This window comes from Chamaea fasciata, unplaced genomic scaffold, assembly GCF_029207755.1.
Source record: "Chamaea fasciata isolate MVZ Bird 193981 ecotype frontalis unplaced genomic scaffold, bChaFas1.0.hap1 SCAF_11, whole genome shotgun sequence".
In the NCBI taxonomy this organism is placed as follows: domain Eukaryota; kingdom Metazoa; phylum Chordata; class Aves; order Passeriformes; family Sylviidae; genus Chamaea; species Chamaea fasciata.
The window spans coordinates 17,010,832-17,031,374 of NW_027094096.1; the positions used below are offsets into that span (position 1 = coordinate 17,010,832).

The 20,543-nt window shown below is 42.9% G+C and overlaps 2 protein-coding genes across 18 annotated transcripts in view; both read left to right on the forward strand.

Moving 5' to 3' along the window:
- Positions 1-3,687: 3,687 nt before the first annotated feature.
- FYTTD1 (forty-two-three domain containing 1) lies at positions 3,688-17,874 on the forward strand. The gene is made up of 9 exons (XM_066193403.1): positions 3,688-3,835; positions 6,842-6,973; positions 9,992-10,137; positions 10,874-10,986; positions 11,940-12,036; positions 12,927-12,988; positions 13,836-13,910; positions 14,728-14,854; positions 15,924-17,874. Exons 1-9 carry the CDS (start codon positions 3,688-3,690, stop codon positions 16,017-16,019), a joined length of 996 nt encoding a protein of 331 aa, XP_066049500.1. The 3' UTR covers positions 16,020-17,874.
- Positions 17,875-18,908: 1,034 nt separating this feature from the next.
- The window catches only part of LRCH3 (leucine rich repeats and calponin homology domain containing 3), a 62,304-nt gene continuing 60,669 nt past the window's right edge, over positions 18,909-20,543 (forward strand). For all 17 annotated transcript variants that reach the window (XM_066193408.1, XM_066193421.1, XM_066193404.1 and 14 more), the window contains exon 1: positions 18,909-19,131. In XM_066193408.1, coding sequence (XP_066049505.1) covers positions 18,921-19,131 — 211 coding nt within the window. In that variant the 5' untranslated portion in view covers positions 18,909-18,920. The remainder of the gene's footprint in view (positions 19,132-20,543) is intronic.

The following is a 20,543-nucleotide window of genomic DNA, read 5'->3' on the forward strand; positions in this document are numbered from 1 at the left end:
AGGTCTCAGGGCATCAGACTGTGTTGACTCTCACAGTAAACATATTGGAGGAAATCAAGTCATCCAGACTATTGTGATTGTTAGATGATCATGTCTGGTGAAATGGAGCATGCAGATAAAGCTAACAGATCCAATTTACCTCCTCCATCAGGAATTGCACGATTCTTCTAGCTCCCCAAGTTAGAAATAGCCTGGATGTTGCTCAGAAGCAACTTTTTAAATTTCTTCAAGAAGAAAATTCTCCATTTCCCCTGCTTTATTAATGTTGTTTTGCATACGTTACTTATAGTCATTGTTACTTAACTATTGTCAATGCCCACATCAATTTAGAGAGCCTATTAAAAAAATCAATAAAAAGCTTGTGGTCACACACGGACACGTGAGCTTCTGGGTCTGCACTGAGGTTAAACTGAGCATTAATCCTCCAGTGTAAAATTTAAGGAGTGCCAATAGATGTCAACAACTGTAAAGGTATGTTATATCTATCTATAAATACGGGATCAAAGCAGGTGTGATATTCCTCAGCTCACAGCATTCAGCTTGGACTAGACAGTCCCCTCTGGCTTTAAATCTTTGAGTACACTTAGCATTTGATCCTTTGGGTGTTGTTTCTGCTTGGTAATTTTAATTCCCGGGAATTTCTGCATGTTCAGCAGGTGAAATCTACTCTGCAATTCCTCTTACTGAAACAGCAGAGATTACTGGGCAGACAAGCCATGAGGTCTCATTTTTGTGAGGAGACAACTAGTGCTCAGAAAAGGTGTGGAAAAAGCCCGGGAAAGAACCAGCCCCAAAATTTACCACAGCCTGTGGGTGCTTTAGACACACAGTGTTACACAGCACAGGTGAGTCATACTGGACTTTATACAGTTAAAATATTGGTTCTTTGTAGCTCTCAGTGCCACGTGGAAGCTTTGTCACTTGTCTGGATGCTGACACACTCCGAGAGCCACACAGGACACCAAGGGCTGATGTTTGCATGGTTGCCTTCATGATCCCCAATCGTTCTGAACACAGAAAGAAAATGCTCTTCAGGATCACAACTTGTGCCTGGTTTTCTGTTGTGCTGAGCAGCAGACATCCTGTTTGTATAATAAACACAACTCATGGATGTGGTAAAATCTGGATTTTGTCTGATTTCAACTTGTCACAGAACAGGTAGCATCTGCCACCTTTGCAGTTCATGTGTTTGTTTGGGGTAAACAGAACATTTGTTTATTAGTGTGACGCAGTCACAGATGGAGCTGGACCCTACAGCCTCATGGGAATTTGACATAATGCTTTTTTAAAAATGCATCTTTTGGCACCTCTATTTTTAGTAGCTCTTGGTAATCTGGCAATAGCATATTTGCTTTAGAAACATCGCCTGATTATAAGAACCTCCCACTCATTCATCATCAATCGCTTGTCATCCAATCTCACCTGGGGGAAAATGTTAGCAAAAGTTTTCGAATCTGTGGGTTCAAAACTCCATGTCTGAACTTCTGCTGCCCATGGAGAACACAGAGAAGAAAACAGGGTGGAACTGTCAGCCTCCAGCACTGTGGTCACGAGTTTCTGCTGCCTGAAGGGAAAATCTCTCACTAGCTGGAGGTGTCCTGTGACAGTAACTGAGCCATTCTCCTCTACACAGTAGGAAGCACCAAGAGGAACATCCAGAAACACTTTTTTTGCCTTATTTAAAAAGAGATGGATAAAGAATGTAAATGGAGAGAGCAAGGCCTTGTCTACAGTCTGTAGTACAGGAAACAGCTGAGGACAGAAAGCCTCAACTCACTCCTCTTATTCTTGCCTTTCATGGTAACACTCCTAGAAATACCTCCCATTCTTAAGGCCTGCATAGTTATTTCAGTGCAGGTAGCTTCCAGCACAGCAGGACAGAGCTGTGACAAGGAGTACAAGCACCAGAGCTCATTGTGTGTCAGGTAGTCGGGACATTGCTCTTGCCACAGAGTGTTTATTTTAGCAATTGTGCATATGGAACATGTGGGCAATTAAAGAAATGTGGGACTGTGTCTGCTGGAAGGAGGTGTGTGCAAGGCCATGCATGGAAATAATTATCCCTACCCATGGACATTTGCAATACAGTTCCTGCAGTCTCATATGGAGCTCCCCCTCTGGAGGCAAGCAGGCAGACCCTAAAACAAGGTATCCTTTGGTCATGGCAGAGGAAGGCACCTTTAGGATGGCAGCCACAGCAAAACTCCCAGAGAAAACTTGGGGAGATGTGGACAGTAACGCCAGGTGACTGTTGTGAGCAGGGGAAATGGATGTGGGTTTTCCTATCAGCATTTACTGCCTGGCTTCTGAAAGAAGTTCGTCCTCTGTGATCACCTTGTCAGTCCATCTGCTCCTTCCTTTTCTGTCTCTGGAACTCAGGGACCAATTTCAACCAACCACGAGCAAGATGTAGAGATTTCAGAAATAATTACTATCCCTTAACTCTAATGGAGTATCAAATGAAGGAAGTGCTGTTGTGAAAAAAAGCCCTGTTCAGGTAACCTGTTTAGCAGCAGTCAGCTGCCCACTACTGTGTACTGCTGACCCACCCCAGTAATACCCACAGCTCCAAAGAACGCAAATACACAGGGACGAGGGAAAGGCTTTGCTAGATTCCATGTTTAAAAAAACAATTTCACTTCTGAATTTCTCACATGATTCTAACCAAAAACTGGCAAAGATAACAACTCTGAAAAAAAACCCCAAAGATAACAAAGTCTCTATGGACACACTGTTCTGGGTTAAAGTAGTAGTTTTAAGTCTTACAGGGTATTTTGAAATAGGAACCTAGTTTGACCTCTGCTGTTTAACATTTGAAAACATAATTCTGCTCAAAATCACCCTGCATTGGTTTTGTTGCTCACAGAACAGATTATTTCTCTCAGTTGCACAGGGGTTACAGGCAAAGGTATCTCATAGTCAGCTTCTCAGCTGAACACCTGTCCCTACCCTGCAACATAGGATTGGATTGGAGGGGACATTTAGAGGTCATGTGGTCCGACCCCCGTGCCATGAGCAGGGAAATTTTCAAATAGATCAGGCTGCTCAGAGCCCCATCCAACCTGACCTTGAGTGTTTCCAGGGATAGGGCATCCAGCACCTCCCTGGGTGATCTCTGCCAGTGTTCTACCACTCTCATTATAAAAAAAATTCTTCCTTATATCCAGTCTAAATCGATCTGTCTCCATCTTTCCTAGAGGCCCCTTCACGTACTGAAGTCTGTCATGAAATCTCCCGGAGCCTTCTCTTCTCCAGGCTGAAAACCCCCAAATCTCTCAGCCTGTCTTCACAGGAGAGGTGCTCTATGCTTCCAGTCACCTCCGCGGCCCTCTCAGCGCCCATCAGGTGTGCAGCCAGCGCGGCATTCCGTGCCCTACGACACAACTGCCCCGTCCCCCAGCCCCTGCACCCCGCCTGCAGCTCTGCTTCCCAGCGCCCCCCGCCACTCCCCGAGCCCAGGCCGATGTGCCGCTCGTGCCTCCCAAGGACACTGTCCCCGGAGAAGCCGCTTCTGGAAAGCGGCCGCCGGCACCCAGCGGGTCCCCACGGCCCCGCCATCGCCCCCCGCCATCGCCCCCTCCCGCTGTACCTGCTCCTCCCGGCCGCCAGGAGGCGCGGTGCCAGACGGGCGCAGCGCCGCTCCCCGGCGCCGCCGTCTGTGCCCTGGGCTGGGCGGAGCTGCTGCTCATGCGCGGGCCCGGCTGGGGGCGGTCCGGTCTGAGGGAGGCGGCCATGAACGCGTTCGGGGCTGCGGCACCGCTCCCGGGCTCCTCGGCCGCGGCGGGGACCCGGCACGGCGGCGGCGAGAGCCTGGAGAAGATCGACATGTCCCTGGGTGAGGAGCGGGGCTGGGGCGGCCGCTGTGGGCAACAGGGCGGGGGGCTCGGGCTGAACCAAGCGCCGGGGACGGGGAGGGGCGGAACGAACCAACGGGGCTGAGCCGGGCACCGGCGCGGGCGGAACCAACGAGGCGGGGGGGTGGGGAGGGGAAAGGACGGACCCTCCCACAGCGAGAGCGGCGAGGGTGGCGCTGGGGGCTGGGCGCGGGGGCGAGTTCCGGGAGTGTCACCGGGAGCAGCGGGAATCCGGGGGTCGCGATCCTTGGCGGGGAAGAGCCGGGGCCCCTTTGTGTCGCTTGGCGGTCTGAGCAGGCCGCAGACGGGGGCACTGCCTGCGTTCGGCCCGGTGAGGCCCTCAGTACTCGGGCCTTAGGCTGGGTGGCCCTCGAGGAGCGTCCCAGGGCCTCGCCTGGCGCCCGTAACTACAGGGATGAGTGAGATTTGGTGGTCTCTCAGCTGGCCTGGCCTTTTTATTCTTCTCAGGTGTTGAAGTCGGCAGTGGCAAGTCGCCCGTCTAACCTCTTTGCAGTATAAGACCAGTCACACCAAGCATGACGTCGCCTCTACTGCGTAGTTTCCTGTGGCAATCTACCCCGTTGTCCCCTGTCCTCCTATTGCGGGGGGTGTGTGTTAGGAAGTTGCACAGATTCATTACAAACCTGCAGAGCTGTGTCTCCCCAGCATGTCCGGGAAACTGACATCCACACTGTAGATACTTCAGTGAGGTATCTCAGAGAAGTTCTGTTCTGGTGCTGTGTACTGAGTCCCCTTAACAGTCAGGGACAATTTGGTGTGTTCATGGACTGCATCTTCCAGTTTACTTCTACTAGAAAAAAAAAAAAAAAACACAACCTTTTAATTGCTTTTGTACACTTCAAGACTGCTCTGTGATACTACCAAAGCATGATAGATTGGTGCTATCAGGAGACTGTTCAAAAAGCAGAATCACAGTGTGAACTGAAATTATTAATGGTGGGCTTGGCTTCTTTGTCGGCCACCATAAAATAAGAGGGTTTGTACAATTTCTGTAATTCAGTGGAGTTCTTTGTTGGGCAGTGGAGGTAACTTGTGAAATGATGTTTAGAGTTTATCTGAATGTAGAGTAGTGCTACAGCATTCATTGTAAACTAAATCTGTTTTTACCTATTGTACACAGTCTTTGTTTTCAGGGTTGCTAATAGAGTTATTGATCCCAGCTTGTATTTTCATATATTCTAATGTTTCCTGGCTAAGTTAACCTTCCAGTCAGTAATTGCTACATTTCCTGGCCATTAACTGATAGCAGACTGCAAAGGACTGTTGTCGTGTCATGAGAATGTCGTTTTAGAGTGGTGTTGTGAAGTGGGTGCATCCCTCAGCTTCTTTGGGTGTATAAGAATGTTTTCACCCCAGCTGCTGTCCCCAAGTGAAAGCTCTATGTCACATATAACCAAGGAGAAGATGCAGTCCCACATCAGAGTGTGTTACCAAAGAAAGTGACATGACCTTAATCTAGGAAATCTTAAGACTGAGATCATGATGTTAAGTAAATTCTTATATAGTAATAATGATTAAACATGTTTTGGTTGTGTTATGTGCAGCTCATGTGCAGCTGAGCTTCCAGTTTGATAGTGTTCCCAGATAATTCTGCTGTTGTAGCTGTAGCTGTGGTCTCTGATCTCACATAAGATAGAAGACTGCTTCACTGTGGCTCCTCTAACAAATGCTTGAAGTCCCAAATGTTCTTCATTTACCCAAATAAGACAATAGCTGAAACTTAAGTCCTTTTGCTTAAAAACTTGTAACCTTGGGTGTAGCAACTTGTAAAAATTAGATTTAAGATTAAGCAGATGAAGTGTGAAGCATGAATCCATGTTTGAAGTGGCTTTGGTTTCCTTTGTGTATAAAGATAGTTTGGAATCCTTGTTCCAGGGACAATCCCTTTAGTAAAGAAGATTGTTTAGATAGCAAACCCTGAGTGACCTGTACCAGTATTCTTGTCCTAGCAGATTTTTGCAGCAAAGTGAATTCATTTTCTCTCAGCTTTCCTTTGACAGCATGCAAACCGTTGGATAACAGTGTTGCATTTTTGTTGTTTGTGGGTTTTGTGCAGTTTTTTCTGTTCTACCTCTTTTGAGTCCATTTGAACTCAGCCACAAACACAGTAACCCCATTTCCATCCTTCCTTGACTGAAAAGAGACTTTCCACATATTTAGGTAGGCTCCCTATTGAAACATGACATTTTTAGTCAGTTCTGCTCTTATGATAAAGATGCAGTAAGCACAGTTTGACAGTTTCCTTTAAGATGTTTTTGTAAACAAGCTGACAGTCAGATAAAGGCTGCCACACCTCTTGCTTTGCTCTTCTCTCCTGAGCTGGCTGCCAGGTCAGTGAAGGAAATCAAACTGGTGTAGCATAATTTGCACTAGACAGACCTGCTCTTCACAGCTTGTTTCTTACACGTATTTTTGAACTGATTAATAACTTGTCTGAGATTGTTTCCTTGGATTGTAGATTCCTGGGGAGAGATGTCTTGCTTGCCTTTTTCCCCATCATTTCAGTCTTGGTGAACATCTGAAGATAACTGAGGGCCTGAGTTGTCTCTGTGTGATCTTTTTTAAGTAGCTTAAGATGAAAGAACTAAGGCTGGAATTGACATTTTTTCTGAACTCTGCAAAGTCTGGGCATGAGATTGGATCTATGTTTTCTTCAACAGTATACAAAAACTAATGGAGTCATTCAAATTAAAATTTAATTCTGGGCTGAATGCCATGATCTTACATGTGTCTTGCATTTTCTGGATATATGCAACTGCTTCCCTTTTGCTGGGGCATTGTATTATAAAGTAAGACTTAACAGGGGCTGGATGTTTATAGTGCTAACGTTTCTGGAACCTTAACTTGTACGTGCTGCCTTTGCAGGATTGATTGGTCTGTCTCCTGTGACTCCAGGCTGTTTGGGGTTTTTATTTAGTATGTCAGGTTTCATAGAGTATGTCAGTTTTTCCTTTTTCTTCTTGTAGATGATATAATCAAGCTGAACAAGAAAGAAGAGAGAAAGCAATATTCTCCCAAAATGAAAAGAGGGCTTCAGCAGAATCGAGCTCAACAGTTCAGTTCACAAGGATCCAAGTGGGGAATCCAACAACAGAAAGGTGTGTGCCAAACATAACACACATTCCACATTATCTTTGTTGAGCTGAAAGGCAGAATAATGCAATTTGTGGATTGACATGGTCAGTTCACGTGTCTTTCAAGCAGTGTCTTTTGTTTATAATTCAGGGGTATTTTTAACCTATTTATACTTGGTTTTGTTTCTGATTCTGTGTGAGAAAAAAATTGACGTGTTTGGCCACCTAGGAGCTTAGATGCTTGCGGGACTGTCTTTAACTCGAGGAAGAATTGGCTTGCTTTCTGATTCTTCAGATTAATTTTAATTTTGGAAATTGTGATGATAACCTTGCCCCTTCTCAGAGATGGACAGAACAAGTGCTTATGCCAAAGTCTGTGTATTGGGAGATGTGAAGGCCTTGCCAGAGCTCAGAGCTTTGTGCAAAAGAAAAGAATATTTGCTGGTTAGAATTCTCTTTATAGGCCTCCCCAAAGTATCTGTTACTGCAGACTGTGATCCTAGCTCAGAAAGATTTAAATGGATAGTGCAGAGTGTGAGTTGGCTTTTCTTGGTAAGAGCTTGAGATGCAGAGGAAGTACTGTGTCAGCCTTCTTAAGCCAATGTTTTTACAGTGAAATACAGAAAGGGGAAGCCAGTGTTTTAACAGTGGAATACAAAAAGGGGAAAAAATCGTATAGGCAGGGAGTGAGGAGAGGAAAAGTGTGCAATGGGAGCTTTGCTGTAGGTTCCCCTGAGTAACTCACAGCTTTTTTGATAAACAGGAGACATTTTAAAATTATTCCCAGGCTTTAGTTCAGTACATGGATAGCTCTTGCTTGAAGTGCAGACTGGTTTTGCTTGCAATTAGTTTTGAAAAGTATCTATTTAGTACAGGATGATCAAAATATGAAAGAATACTGTCTGATAAGAAAGCTTACCACCTCAGTATGAGCTAATTAGGTGTTTAGGTTAATACATGTAATTTCTTGTTTAGTAACATTCCTTTAAAACAAGGACACATCTGTCTGGTGTACTCACAATGATCCCTGTGTTATCTTTGTCTTGCTTAGCGTTTGTTGTAGCAGCAGCTCCTCCTTTGTGTCTTAAACACAAATGTCTTTAGGGATCAGTGGAATGTTGTGTTAGTCAGGGCTCAGAGGAGTTTTGGTTTCTGTGCAGGCCCACACAACTGTGTTACTTGTATGACGCTAATAAATTGGTGACAGGGCTGGAAAAAATTTATGTCTCTCAGCCCAAGTGTGAGAGTATTTGTGTGGGTGAAGAGGAGGTGAATTTAAGTTGTGGATTATCAAACATGTAGGCTCTGTTTATAACTGCAGTTGTCAAGTGCAATTGTTTATCATCAAAATAGCACAAAAGAAACAAATATTGGGATTTAGAATTTTAGGAAAAACTCGATCTGTAAATGTGAAACACAAAATGCTACTGTTTTGGGCAGTTACTTTTCTCTGCTGGAACCATACCAGCTTGCTTGCCTGTGTCCTAGGAAAAAGCAAACAATTTCTTTACAAAATTGCCTGATTCATGACATTTTGAAACATTGTAAGTAGTTTCAACTGCTCCCGCCCATATATACTGGCATATTTTCTCCCATTGAAAACAAATCTCTTACCTTGTTTTTAAGGAGAAGGTGTCATGAAATAATTGTGAGCATTCTAGTTATTAGGGGGTTACCAGTAGATTTGTTGCTACTCTGTTGCTATTGAAGTTACTCTGATAAGTAGCAAATCCTCTGTGGACAACTGCAGAAACCACAAATGATCAATAGTGTTCAGTTCCTTGGGATTTTAGAAGTGGCTGCCAAACTTTCTGGAAAGAAGTGAGGAACTTGAGCTAGAATTCTGTTCAGCTTTTGGAGGTAAAAACAGAGAGATGACCATTGTTCATTGAAATAAAAGTTGTCCTTGGTGATACACAGAATGCAGCTGCACCAAGGCCTGTGCAGCATGAGCTAACTTGGAGGTTTTCATTTATTTGAGCAGACGTTGGTTTATACAGCTCGGGAGGTCCCTTTCAGCCTAAGCAACCCCATTTCTCAGCTTTTCTCTTGGAAGAGCATTTGCTAACCAGACACAAAATGTGTGTACCCAGCAGTTTTCCATGGCAAATTGATCTGAATTGGGTTCTGACCAGTGGCTTACCTCATGTCATGGCTCCTGTCTCGTGAGGAAACACAGATTTATTATCAATGCTGTTAAGTCAGATATGTTAATACTAAATGTGTCTGTTGCTGGAGAACTGACTCTTCAGTCTTAAATTTGTTTTGCAGTCTGAGATTCTAGAGGGAAGGGTGCTTGGGATCAAAATTGGAGCATGGTCTGTATTCATAGCATGAAGCTAAATGACTCCAGACATGGTTAATCAAACCCTGGTAACTGGAGATACTACAGACTTTAGACTTACAAGCCTTTTATATTCAAAAGCTGCTTTCAGTCCTCAGTTTGGTTGCACTGCCATGCAGACTTCTAATTGAAAACACTTCAAATGTGATATAATTCATGTGCTGTTTAATGTGCTTTTGTGGGGCAATTGCTATGTTCTTTCCTCTTAAGTCATGTCTTGGGATCCACTGATTTCAATAAATAATCTTTGAAGCTGTTTTGGGGTTTCTTTATTTTTAAATTAAACGGGTAATTTGAAGTTTGCTGAATGGGTAGGAAGCTGAGGGACTCTTTGGTTTGGTTTTATGTTGTTCAGTGCTTGATGAAGTTCAATTTCAGCGTATTTCGGTAGTTTTCTGTGCTAGAAGATTCTTTAAGTTCTCCCTGAAGACATGCCAAATAAGAAATTTTCAACAGAAATGAATGCAATGAACTAGAGCAAAACTCTGCTCTGTATGAGAAGCTGAACTTTGCTGTGCTGGGGCTTGGGCCAGACCTGCTAAACAGCTGAGTGACCAAATTGACTTCAAGTGTAGTGGTAGCCTCTGCCCTGAGGCTTGAAGTGTGCAGCCAAATAACTTGTGCTGCCTGCAAGGCATCTTAAAGCATTGATCTTTTTCTTTCAGGAAGAGCTGTTGAGCTTTCTGTGCTTATTGCAGGTTATGGTAAGAATCGTTTGGGGCGCAGGAGGAAGATAGCAGGGAAGAAGCGTTCGTACGGAGTTATAACTGGCCTGGCAGCCAAGAAGGCTGTGGGTTCACACAAAGGAATCAGTCCTCTGAACAGACAGCCACTGAGTGAGAAGGTAATTAATGCAACCCTGGTGATTCATGTCAGAACAGGTTAAAAAAATGAAACACGAGTGCTTTGGAAGAGTGCTACTGAAATATAAAATGGTCACAAATGGTACAAGCTTTTATCAAATTGGGAATGTGTTAGCTGAGTTTTGAGTGGGCTGGATGAGTAGGTGTGAAAATAGTTTTTAACACTTAGTTGGGTTGCAAGGCACAAGAGTTGAGGTACAGAAGTATATTCTGTGCAAGTATGGAGGGAGTTACTGTATTTTTACAAGGAAAATTTGTTTTCTTGCACACCAATGATTCAGTCAACCTGCAGGTGCTAAGCATGTGCTGTTACAAAAATGAAAATTTTTGCAGAATACTAAACTCCATCAGTAAACTCATTTCTCTGCACTGCTCCAATGCATTGTTGCCTGCTTCATCTCATTCAGTATTGTAGAATGAGGATTGCCTTTGGATTTATGAAGACTAATTTTAAGACGTGAAGTATGTATTTTTGTCAGTTATGGGTGATATGATAATGAAAAAATGACTGCTAAGCTCTGCTGCTTTTTATTTTCTCCTGAAGATGTGGAGCATGTAGAATTCATGAAATTGTAGAAGGTATTTTCAAATTAGACTAGATTGTGAAAGGTAGGCAAAGCCAAGTGTATTCTAATCACAGTTTGTAAATGGAAACTGAAAGAAAATATTTGTGTGTGCACATATACATTATGCTGTATATATTTATTGTTTTTTAAGAATGCACAGCGGAATTACCAGGTTTTGAAAAGGAAAACAAACCTGCAGAGACAATCTGAAATGCAGAGAAAACAAGCTTCTGCCCTCAGGAGGCCTACCCTGCTAAACAGGAGGTAAAATACCAAGTCTGTTTTCTGAACACTACTTGGCAACTTTCCATAGTGAATCTTGTTTGACAGGACTGAGCCTAAGAGAAGACAGTAGGTACTGGCAGTCGCAATATAGTCAAGACCCCCTTGTGTGTGAGGTTCTATAAATCTGGAAGCCAAGAATGTGACAAACATGGTCTCAAAACAAAGCCAGCTGTGTGTTATGATGTAGGGCACTCAGGAGGTACCTCTATTTGTGAGCACCTGGTATTCTGCCTTCAGTTAAATCACAGGCAGCTTATATTGGAGCAACCTGATCTTGTGGGAGGTGTCTGTGCCCATGGCAGGGGGGTTGATTCTAGGGGATCTTTAAGATTCTTTCCAACCCAAACCATTCTGTGTTTTGTGATTCAATATGGAAATGGCTGCTGCAGCTTTTGGTAGCTCAGAAGTGTCAGCCATGGTTTAGTGAACTTTCTAAATGCGTTTTATGGAAGCTGGTGCCATCTGCAGCTTCAGGGAAGCCATCGCATGTTTTGTTTGTGCTGGAATTAACACATTATAAACTACAGCTGAAATGGTCTCCATGATAAAAGGTTTCACTATGTGACTATATTGTGAAAACTGTAAGCAAACTTCCTTAATATGGATCAATTTTAATTTCTTTCATCTAACCAGCAGTGTTTAAAGTGCTGGAGGATACTGAGCAAAGTGGAAAGCAAAATTAATGGCCATATTGTCCTGTGATGTATGAACATTAGGCTTCTATATACCAGCAGTGATTTGTCCATTTATGAGTAATGTGTTTCATTCCTAATGGATGAGGAGTTTATCCCAACTGAAGCGTTCAGCCTCAAAGAGGCAGCATTATGGATGTCCTTATGGATGATTGGGCACTTTTTTGACTTCCATAGTAGTCTCTCTAAGGTGTTCCCTGTGGAGCCTTTTATAACTATATTTTTTAATAAATATTACAGGAATAGCATGCCATCCACTTTTGTCAGAATCGGAAACAAACTGAATCAGCAGAAAGATACTCGTCAAGCAACTTTCCTGTTTAGAAGAGGCCTGAAGGTAATAAAAATTTTGAACAGAACAAGGCTGTTGGGCCACAGGTTCTGAGCTAACCTGTGACACTGATAGTAGTGAATCAAGTTCAAATATCAGATCTGAGCAGAAACTTCAGGTGCACTGGGAAATAGCCACAGGGTTTTTTAGGGAAGTGCACTCGTTCTCTTTAGTTACTGTAATCCATTGAGTCTTGCTTCACATTCCAGTGTAATTGAGCAATTCTGAGGGGCATGGATCTTGTCAGTATTTGAGGGTAGTTGCAAGGTATTAATTATTTCTTTTAAAAGTTAACGTTAGAAAGCATTGTCCAGCTTTCAGAAGTTACCTTCAGGTGAATAATAGAGCAGAAACACATTTTAGAATCTGATTATGGCTTGGTTTGCTTTTTTAGTTATCTTGTGGTTACTTATTTCAGTTCTATTAGTTAAGGATTTTTCAGTTATTTTTAGTAGTATGGAGAGATTAGAGAGTGCACAGTGAATGAAAAGTGGTGGTTTTGGTTTTTATTTCTGCCCTCATTCTACATCTGCCATCGTGACTGTAGGTAGCTGTTGTCTCCCTTCCAGATGGATTGCAAAATTACAGACAGCATCAGGAACTAGACAGACTTTTCTTGCTCGTGTAGTAACATTTTGATGTGTCCTCCAAAATGTTGCCATTGCTCTGTTGGCGGTTTTGTTTAAATCACTTTGTGTTCTTAAAGTCATTTCTTTGAAATGTCTTATGAAGGTAGTAGGACTCTTATCTTTGAAGTCCATCTGAAAGTACAACCCTGTTTGTGCAGAGTGTGCAAACAACTTTAAACTTCTGGTTTTGAACTTCTGTATTTCCAGCTGCTACAATACGAATTGAAACAGTATTCAAATCTGGTGTCTGTATTGATGTGTTTTCAGGTGCAGGCCCAAGTGCAGCCAACAGATGATCTTGATAATCAGACAGTAAAGAGAACTCGTCAGTAAGTACCTAATTTGGAAAACTTCAGTTTTGTAACACATAAGATTGTAATTTTAGCTCAGACTTCCTGGCTATGATAATAGAAGGAGGGTGGATTTTTTCCCCTCTAGGCACATCAACTAGAGTGACAGTGATCCTCCCCCTGTTCTCAGTTATTTCCTAAATTATCTTCTAATTTAACCAGGAGGAATTGGTTTGCATAAGACATTTGCAGAAATGAGGGGGAAGGTGGTAAGAGGATCAGACTAATCTCTAGCACTCATGAATACTGCATAGACTAGAAGAAAAATTCAAATGTCAGTGTTCTCCTGAGCTCTTGTTGTAATTTTCCTTTTATTTAATTTGGATATAAGCCTGTGAAGTAGTTTAGAAATGAAAAAGGCAGAGCCCAATCAGGCCACTTGGCTCTTCCCCCACATACTCTGCCCATATCGTTCTGTGCCTGTTGGGCTCTTTGCTGGGTGTTTCCTGGTAGCACAACAGGCTGAGGAAAGCAGCAGGTGTCACAGAGTGCAGTCTGTCCCATCTTGAATTTGCTGTGTGGGCCATTTTGGCCCCATCTGTGGCAAGGAAACTGAATGTTTTAAAAAAGTGAACTCTTAGGTCAGTGCTGTAGTTGTGGTGTACCTCGACAGTGTGTGATGTAGTGCTCTTCTGAATAGGTGTAGGTAATGTAAAAGGTACAAGAATCAATAGCCAAGTGTCAATAGCATGATATCTTCATACTGGCCAACATTCCCAAAGGTTGCATATTCTTTGCTGGCCAATATTTTGGACATACCTTTAAAGATACCCTGACTGAAATCTCTGCACAATTTTTGTAAGTGATTTTTGTGTTTTCAAACTAGATGGCGAACTTCTACCACGAGTGGAGGGATCCTGACTGTGTCTATTGACAACCCAGGAGCAATCATAAGCCCAATGTGAGTTTTCAATTAAGTTCTGAAATGTTCTGAACATAAATGAAATTGCTGTTTTGAACCGTTTAGTACCTTCCCTGCAGGTAGTGTTTCAGGTGACCTCAAAGTTACAGCTTCTTGTGAAGGCTTTTAAGTCTGGCTCTTTTCTCAGTGTTTCTGAGCAGTGTTTGAATAATATCACAGCTGGCTCTCACACATCATCTCCCACTTAGGAGCTTGATGTGGTGTATGGAATGGAAGAGTGGTGGGCTAGTAGATTTTCATCCTGCCTGTCCCTTTCAAATCAGGCCATGTCACAGCTGCTTTCTACCTCTATCTGTGTGGAAATGAATGAGCACCTACTTGATGAGTGATGCTAACAGTTCCTACCTGATTCATAAAAGTACTGCTGGACTTACGCTTAAAGAGAGCATTGCTGTATTTGTGTTTGGGGAGTTGATGGTACTGTTGTTTTTAGGTGGTATATTTTAAAAATGTCTTGAGTAGCATTTCATTGGTAGCATTTTATCAGTAAGGAAGACTGTAACTTTTTTTTTTTTATTTATTTACAGGATTGATTAACCGCAAATGACACATTTGTCAGTAGAATTGCAGATAAAAAATAAGGTGGTTTCCTGCTGGGACTCTTCCTGTCTGATAACAACAACAAATGGTCCCTTTTTTAGTTCTGCCTGACTTTTCTTCTTGAATTTGTGCCCTCCAGCTCTTCAGCCAGCCTGGTCAAATGGCTTGATGAAAAATTCATACCTCTATCCGCATTAAGGCTTTCTTGCATAAAACACATGTTCATCATGTCCTTTGTAACATTCTTCTTTCACAGTTCCCAGAAATTACGATTAACTCGTAGTCCTGTGCCACCGTTTTTGATGAAGAGGGACCAATCTGAAGAGAAGAAGATTCCAAAAGGGGTTCCATTGCAGTTTGATATAAATAGTGTTGGGAAACAGGTAAATGCAACTTTCTTCTCGTAACTGTGGAAGTGGTTTCAAGAACAATAAAAGCCAGTGAGGCACTTTCCTCCTAGACTCGCAAGTAACAGAAAGGGAGAACTAGTGACTGCTTCTTGTTTCCATTTCCAGTTTTTCTTCTAACTCACTGTGTAACTTCAAGCAAGTAGCTAAACTCACTGTTCCTGTTCTTCTAGTTCATGCCTTGCATGCCCACATGATTTAAATGGGATTTAAAATTTTGAATATTTCTAAAAGGCTTCTGGTGTTTCTGCTGTGCTTGCATCAGCAGCTGTGAATAATTCAGAGATGTGCTGCTTTCAGCTGTGTGACCTGCCTGCAACCCTGGCAGCCAGATTTGTAAGGCAACTTTTGCTATCCATCTAGGAAAAAAATTAAATGTGATCATGTAAAGGCTTGGAAGATGAGCAGTTTTTCACAAGTTTCATGAAGACAGATGATTTGGTGCAGCAATCCTAATGCTGTCATTGAAGGAATTCTTACAGGGTGACAGATGCTGTTCTTGTAATCAGCTCCTTAGTGCCAGCTGTAGAAAACTGCATGGAGTCAAGGCATTGATCTGCATTTGTTCCATCCAGGAATAAGAACTATGTCAAAAATAATCTACTGCTGTACTGTAAAATTAATTGAACTCCAGGATTAGACTCTAGCTTGCTGCCTTAGCAGAGTGAACTGGAAAGCAACCTGTATTGAAATGGTGAACATGTTGCATTTGTTGAAGTTGCAGAGAATCTGTGTGGGGAAATGTGTACTGAAGTTCCATTTTTCAGTCTGTCTGTCCTCAGTTGAACTTAAAATATTCTGAGTAGACTTTGAGTATTAACATTATATAGCATGTGTTCTTAATGAGTTCTGAAAATGCAAGCTCTTGATGTGTAGTCCAGTCTGATTTTTAAATGGTGTGGGAAGTGACAAAAAAAAATCCAAGTGAGGCAACTAAAGAGTCAAGTGATGATACAGACTGAAGAAAAAAGTATTCTGTCTCCATTACTTTGATTAAATTAACCAAACACATTTAAAGTTGTGGTTAAATTACTTTATTTTTCAGACAGGGATGACATTGAATGAACGATTTGGGATCCTGAAGGAGCAGAGGACAGCACTGTCTCAGAACAAAGGAAGCCGTTTTGTAACAGTGGGCTAACCTGGCAGATGGACTTGGGCACTGAGCCCACCTACCTAAGACCCCGAGACAAAAGTGGGCAGAAGAATACAGCATTTGTCACTAGAATTCTCCAGACATCTCGCTAAGATGGTGGCAGAACTATCTCTCTTCATTACTTTTACTTGGAATGGTAAAAGGCTTGGTGCCCTGAGAGAGAAAAAGTGGAGAGAAACTGATCCAATGAAGTGGCACCATCACCTGGTTGGAAAAGATTCTGTTGCCCAGCTGAGTTCTTTGACCCCTCTGTTATGGTAAAGATTAAGTGTTTAATTACAAACCCAGTTCTAGGGTTTTTTTAGGGACTGCCTTTGAGCTCTCTTTAAGACTCCAGTTTAGCACAGAGCCTCAGTCCATGGATACTTTGGTAGCGATGTAGCGGCATTTTTCATGGGAGCATTGGTTCTGTACTTCTTTGTGCTTTTAAAGTTCCATTCCTTTCCTTTCTTGAAAACTGTTTTGCATCCTCACATTCACAAATAAAGCTGTTAGCTGAGACCCAAAACTTGTAACTGGGATGGAGACTATTCTACTCTTATCCTTAAAAGTGGTCCAGATCATTGGAGGAATACTGCAGAGGCAGCGTGAGAGTCATTTATATTCCAAATAGCTCAACTTCATTATCCTCCTTTGTAAATGAAGTTTATCTGTCTCCTTTTCTTCTTAAACTTTTGATTTTTATTTCTTTTTGAAATGTTTTTCACAAACTTAATGCAATAACTTCACGTTTTTAATAGTGTGATCAGAAAAGATATAGCAGTTCACAAGGAAGTCAGCAGTATGGTAGAGTTTCTTACCCTCTCAGATACAGGATTCTCATCCTGCATGCCTTGCCGCAGAGGGTTTGCTCTAACTTTTAAAAATAGCTGGAGGCAAGCAATCTCACAGCACTTGTTTGTTTTTACCAAAGAGAGGTAAGATGTGAAACTGATCCGAAGTGGTCAGACATCTGGAAATTGTCTGAAACTGAGGAAAATTGCTGGAGGAAAGCCCTCAGTTTGCCAGGATGTGTAAAGCATCAGGCAGGAACATGTAGCCACCTGCTTTAAGCATAGCTCTGTACATCAGAATCTGCAGGACAGTAACAACTGGGGCATCCTCAATCTATATTTATATAATCTCCAAAACTGAGGCAGCTCTTCAGAATCGCTTCCAGACCAGGCACTGATGATCTTGGTACTGCTTTTTGGCGAGGAGGGTTAGGTACACTCAGGTAGGGGAGTGCCTGCCTGGTTTGCTGCATCCAGGAGTGTTTATGGTGTTTGAAACAGGTTTAACTCCTTTTCACATTCTTGAAGAATTTACATTTGACAGAGTTGGTTTCCTTGCATTTTTATCTCAAATTCCAAATTAACTAGCATATAGTGGCAATTTCAATCTTGAAGAGCACTTGACAGCAGAAGGGCTTTTTTTTTGTATAGTTTTGAAGTCAGAGTGCACTCTGATGCTAAATAGGACTTAAACCCTTATTTTTAATGTTGAAAAATATACCTTAGCAGAAGAAAAATAAATGTAATGGTGTTAAGGTTTCTTTCTCAATTACTAGTAGGATTTCTTTTTTCAAAATAAATGTCCCACTGTTAGGATTTGAGTAGATAAAGTGTAGTCAGTCATCCTGTTTCAGTGTATACGTTTTCCATATGCCAGGATGTAACAAAAAAAAATTCTTTTGCATCAGCCTAGATGCAAAACATTGATGCAGTGCATCAAAAATGCTAGTTTGTATTTAATGAGAAGATGCTTTACACTGTACCTTTTGGTATTTTTTGGAGAAGTTACTACATTTGATCTATTCTGAAGCTGTTAATTTTTTTTAAATAAAAAGTTACAGGTTTCATATTGTCTTGTTCCTGTTATAACCACCTGGGCAATATACTTGCTATGTGAATTTTCTCATAGCCTGCAAGGGGTTCTCATTGATCAAATTCTTATTAAATATTCTGAAGAACACAGCAGAAAGCAACCTAACCGAAAAGAGGGTTCACACACCTTGCCCAGTTTTATACCCTTACAAGGGAGCACTTCTTGGAGTGGCACTGTAGAGGCTCACTTGCGTTTGAATGTGTCACCTACTAATTAATGTTTCAGTAGCACTGGCTAATTTAGTGGTTTGGTGTGGTGAGAGTACCAGCTGTGTCAGCCCAAGCACCGATTGTTGCTGGGACATGTGTTGACAGCGAGAACCTCTGTCATCAACACCTTGTGCTGCAGGAACAGCCCGAGCAGCTTCCCCGGCGCCCGGTACCAGCAGGAGGCACAAAGCAGTGGAAATGCTGCTATTAATTGTCAGTGCAGGACAAAATATTGCTTGTAAATATATTTGATAAGGTGTTAAATGTTGTGATTGTCTTGCTGCTTGATTATTGACAGCTTTTGTTCTTCATCATCAGCTCAGGTGTTGGCTGCAGCATCACGTGGGTTCTGAGGAAGCAGCTGGGCAAGACGGCATTTATTAAGATGTCGCAAAGGGTGTGGCCTTTTAATGTCATCAATCCTTAAGTTTAAAAACGTGAAGCAGTTGTTACATTTCCCACTTAGCGGAGATCTGTGCGCTCTACCCTTGTTTTGCGGCTAGAACGGGCCGGACTCACAGCCAGCAGCTGTGAGCGAGGCTCACCCAAAAACCAACCCGTGACATCCCGCTTTGGCGGGAAAACGATCATTTTTAACAGTTTCAGCAGGTGTCCGGGGTGGCGGCCTCTTTGTACGTCGGCTGTCCCGAGGCGGGCGGGAAGATGAGGCGCTGAGGGGAGCCCGGCCCGGCTCGGCCCGGCTGGGACGGACGCGGAGCCCGCGCGGTCCTGGGGCCGCCGGGCGGCGGCCGCGCATGCGCCGCTGCCGCGCGCTCTGGCATGCGCCGTCCGGCCGGGCTGTGGCGGGGAAATGGCGGCGCCGGAGGGCGGCTCTGCCGCGATGCCCGCGGCTTGTCCCGCTCCGCCTGGTCCCTCGGCTCCCGGCTCCTGGAGCCGCTCCTTGGACCGAGCCCTAGAAGAAGCGGCCGTCAGCGGGACCCTCAGTTTGAGCGGCAGGAAGCTCCGGGACTATCCGCGAGCCAGCGCCGCCAACCACGATCTCAGCGACACCACCCAGGCTGGTGAGGGACGGGGCGTGCGGGGGGCGAGGCGGCGGGGAACGGGAGCGGGGCTCTCCGAGAGGGTCTGGGGGTCCTGGCTGCCCAACCAGCCCCCTGCTCAGGACTGAGTCTGAGGTGACCAATTTGCTGTCTCTTCGTTAAACTGAAGCTGGTTTCGCCTCCTTCCTTCGCTCTCCGCCCTTCCTCTCCTCGGCTGAGGCAGGATGGAGGAGCTCTGGCAGGGTTCTTCCTCTGCCCCTCTGATGAGATCTCTCCCATTTGCAGGGGGTTTTTGCTTTATCATCTCTGCTGTTAAATGTTTCCCTGATGGGGAACTGTTTTAAAGGGCGTTGTGAGGTTTTTCTCAGTATTGCTGTTCGCTGCTGTGGTTTTAGCCAGTCTTGTTCTTGCTCTGATACATCTGTATGTGAATGTGTGTATATGCACATACGTATGCACCCTCATAATCTCTCATCTCGTCCTGCTGACACGGGGAAATAACTTTCCAAGAAGGGCTGTCAGGTGTGTGTATGCTGAAGAAACAATTTCTTATAAGTTTCTATGCTTCTATTATTGTAATTTCAAACAGCCATAAGAAGCTATGAAAGATACTGTGAATATAATTAGAGCCCTTTACTTTTTTTCTCCTGTATAACATGGATTTAAGGATATTAAAGGTTATTAATTACTTTACAGGATACAGTAAGCAGTAGGGCTTTTCTCCTCTCTGTTCCTTAAATGTATTCATAAGAATAGACTAAAAAACGTGTGCTTTGACTGTAATTACCTTGATCAGAAGTGAAAACACATTTGTGTTTGTATGCTACTGTACTAAATAGAGAGGTGAGACTTGGGAAATGAGTTTGTGCAGAATGTAGAGATCTTCTTAATACATGATATAGATCAGATTTAGTTTATTTTGATTGTACAGTTGGATAAGTGAAGTCAAAGTAACTTAAAAAGGTGTCACGGTAACTTTAAAACATGCCATCTGTTTGTAGCTTTGATATCTAGTCATTTAGAGTTTTCAGTATTGTGTTGTAGCTTGAAAGCTTAGAAATAAGCTTCCTTCATCACTTTTTTCTTTCAAGTTACCATGTTTGTTAGCAAGTGTGTTGGCTACACTGTCAGTTAAGTAATTCAAAATGGAACCTTCTTTGAAATTGTCTTGACTTCGTATTCTGTCCTACTTATGCAAAAATCTGTCACTAACAAAAGAAACACTCATGAAAACACAGGCAGACCTTGAGACAACAGTGGTTTGCTTGTCTTGAACACATCTATACATAGAAAACACTTCTTGTTGGGATATAATTTTTGGGGGTGTTTTTTGTTTCATTTGTACAAGTGCAGTTGCACAATGAATGTATAGGGAACTAATGTGTAAGCAAATGCAGCATACACATTTGTGAGGGGTTTGGGCTTTTTGTTTA

Coding starts and splice junctions, on each gene's coding strand:
- FYTTD1 (XM_066193403.1), top strand. CDS start 3,688: ATGCGCGGGCCCGGCTGGGGGCGGTCCGGTCTGAGGGAGGCGGCCATG. Junction 6,974..9,991: donor GGGAATCCAACAACAGAAAG/GTGTGTGCCAAA, acceptor TGCTTATTGCAG/GTTATGGTAAGAATCGTTTG. Junction 14,855..15,923: donor TAAATAGTGTTGGGAAACAG/GTAAATGCAACT, acceptor TTTATTTTTCAG/ACAGGGATGACATTGAATGA.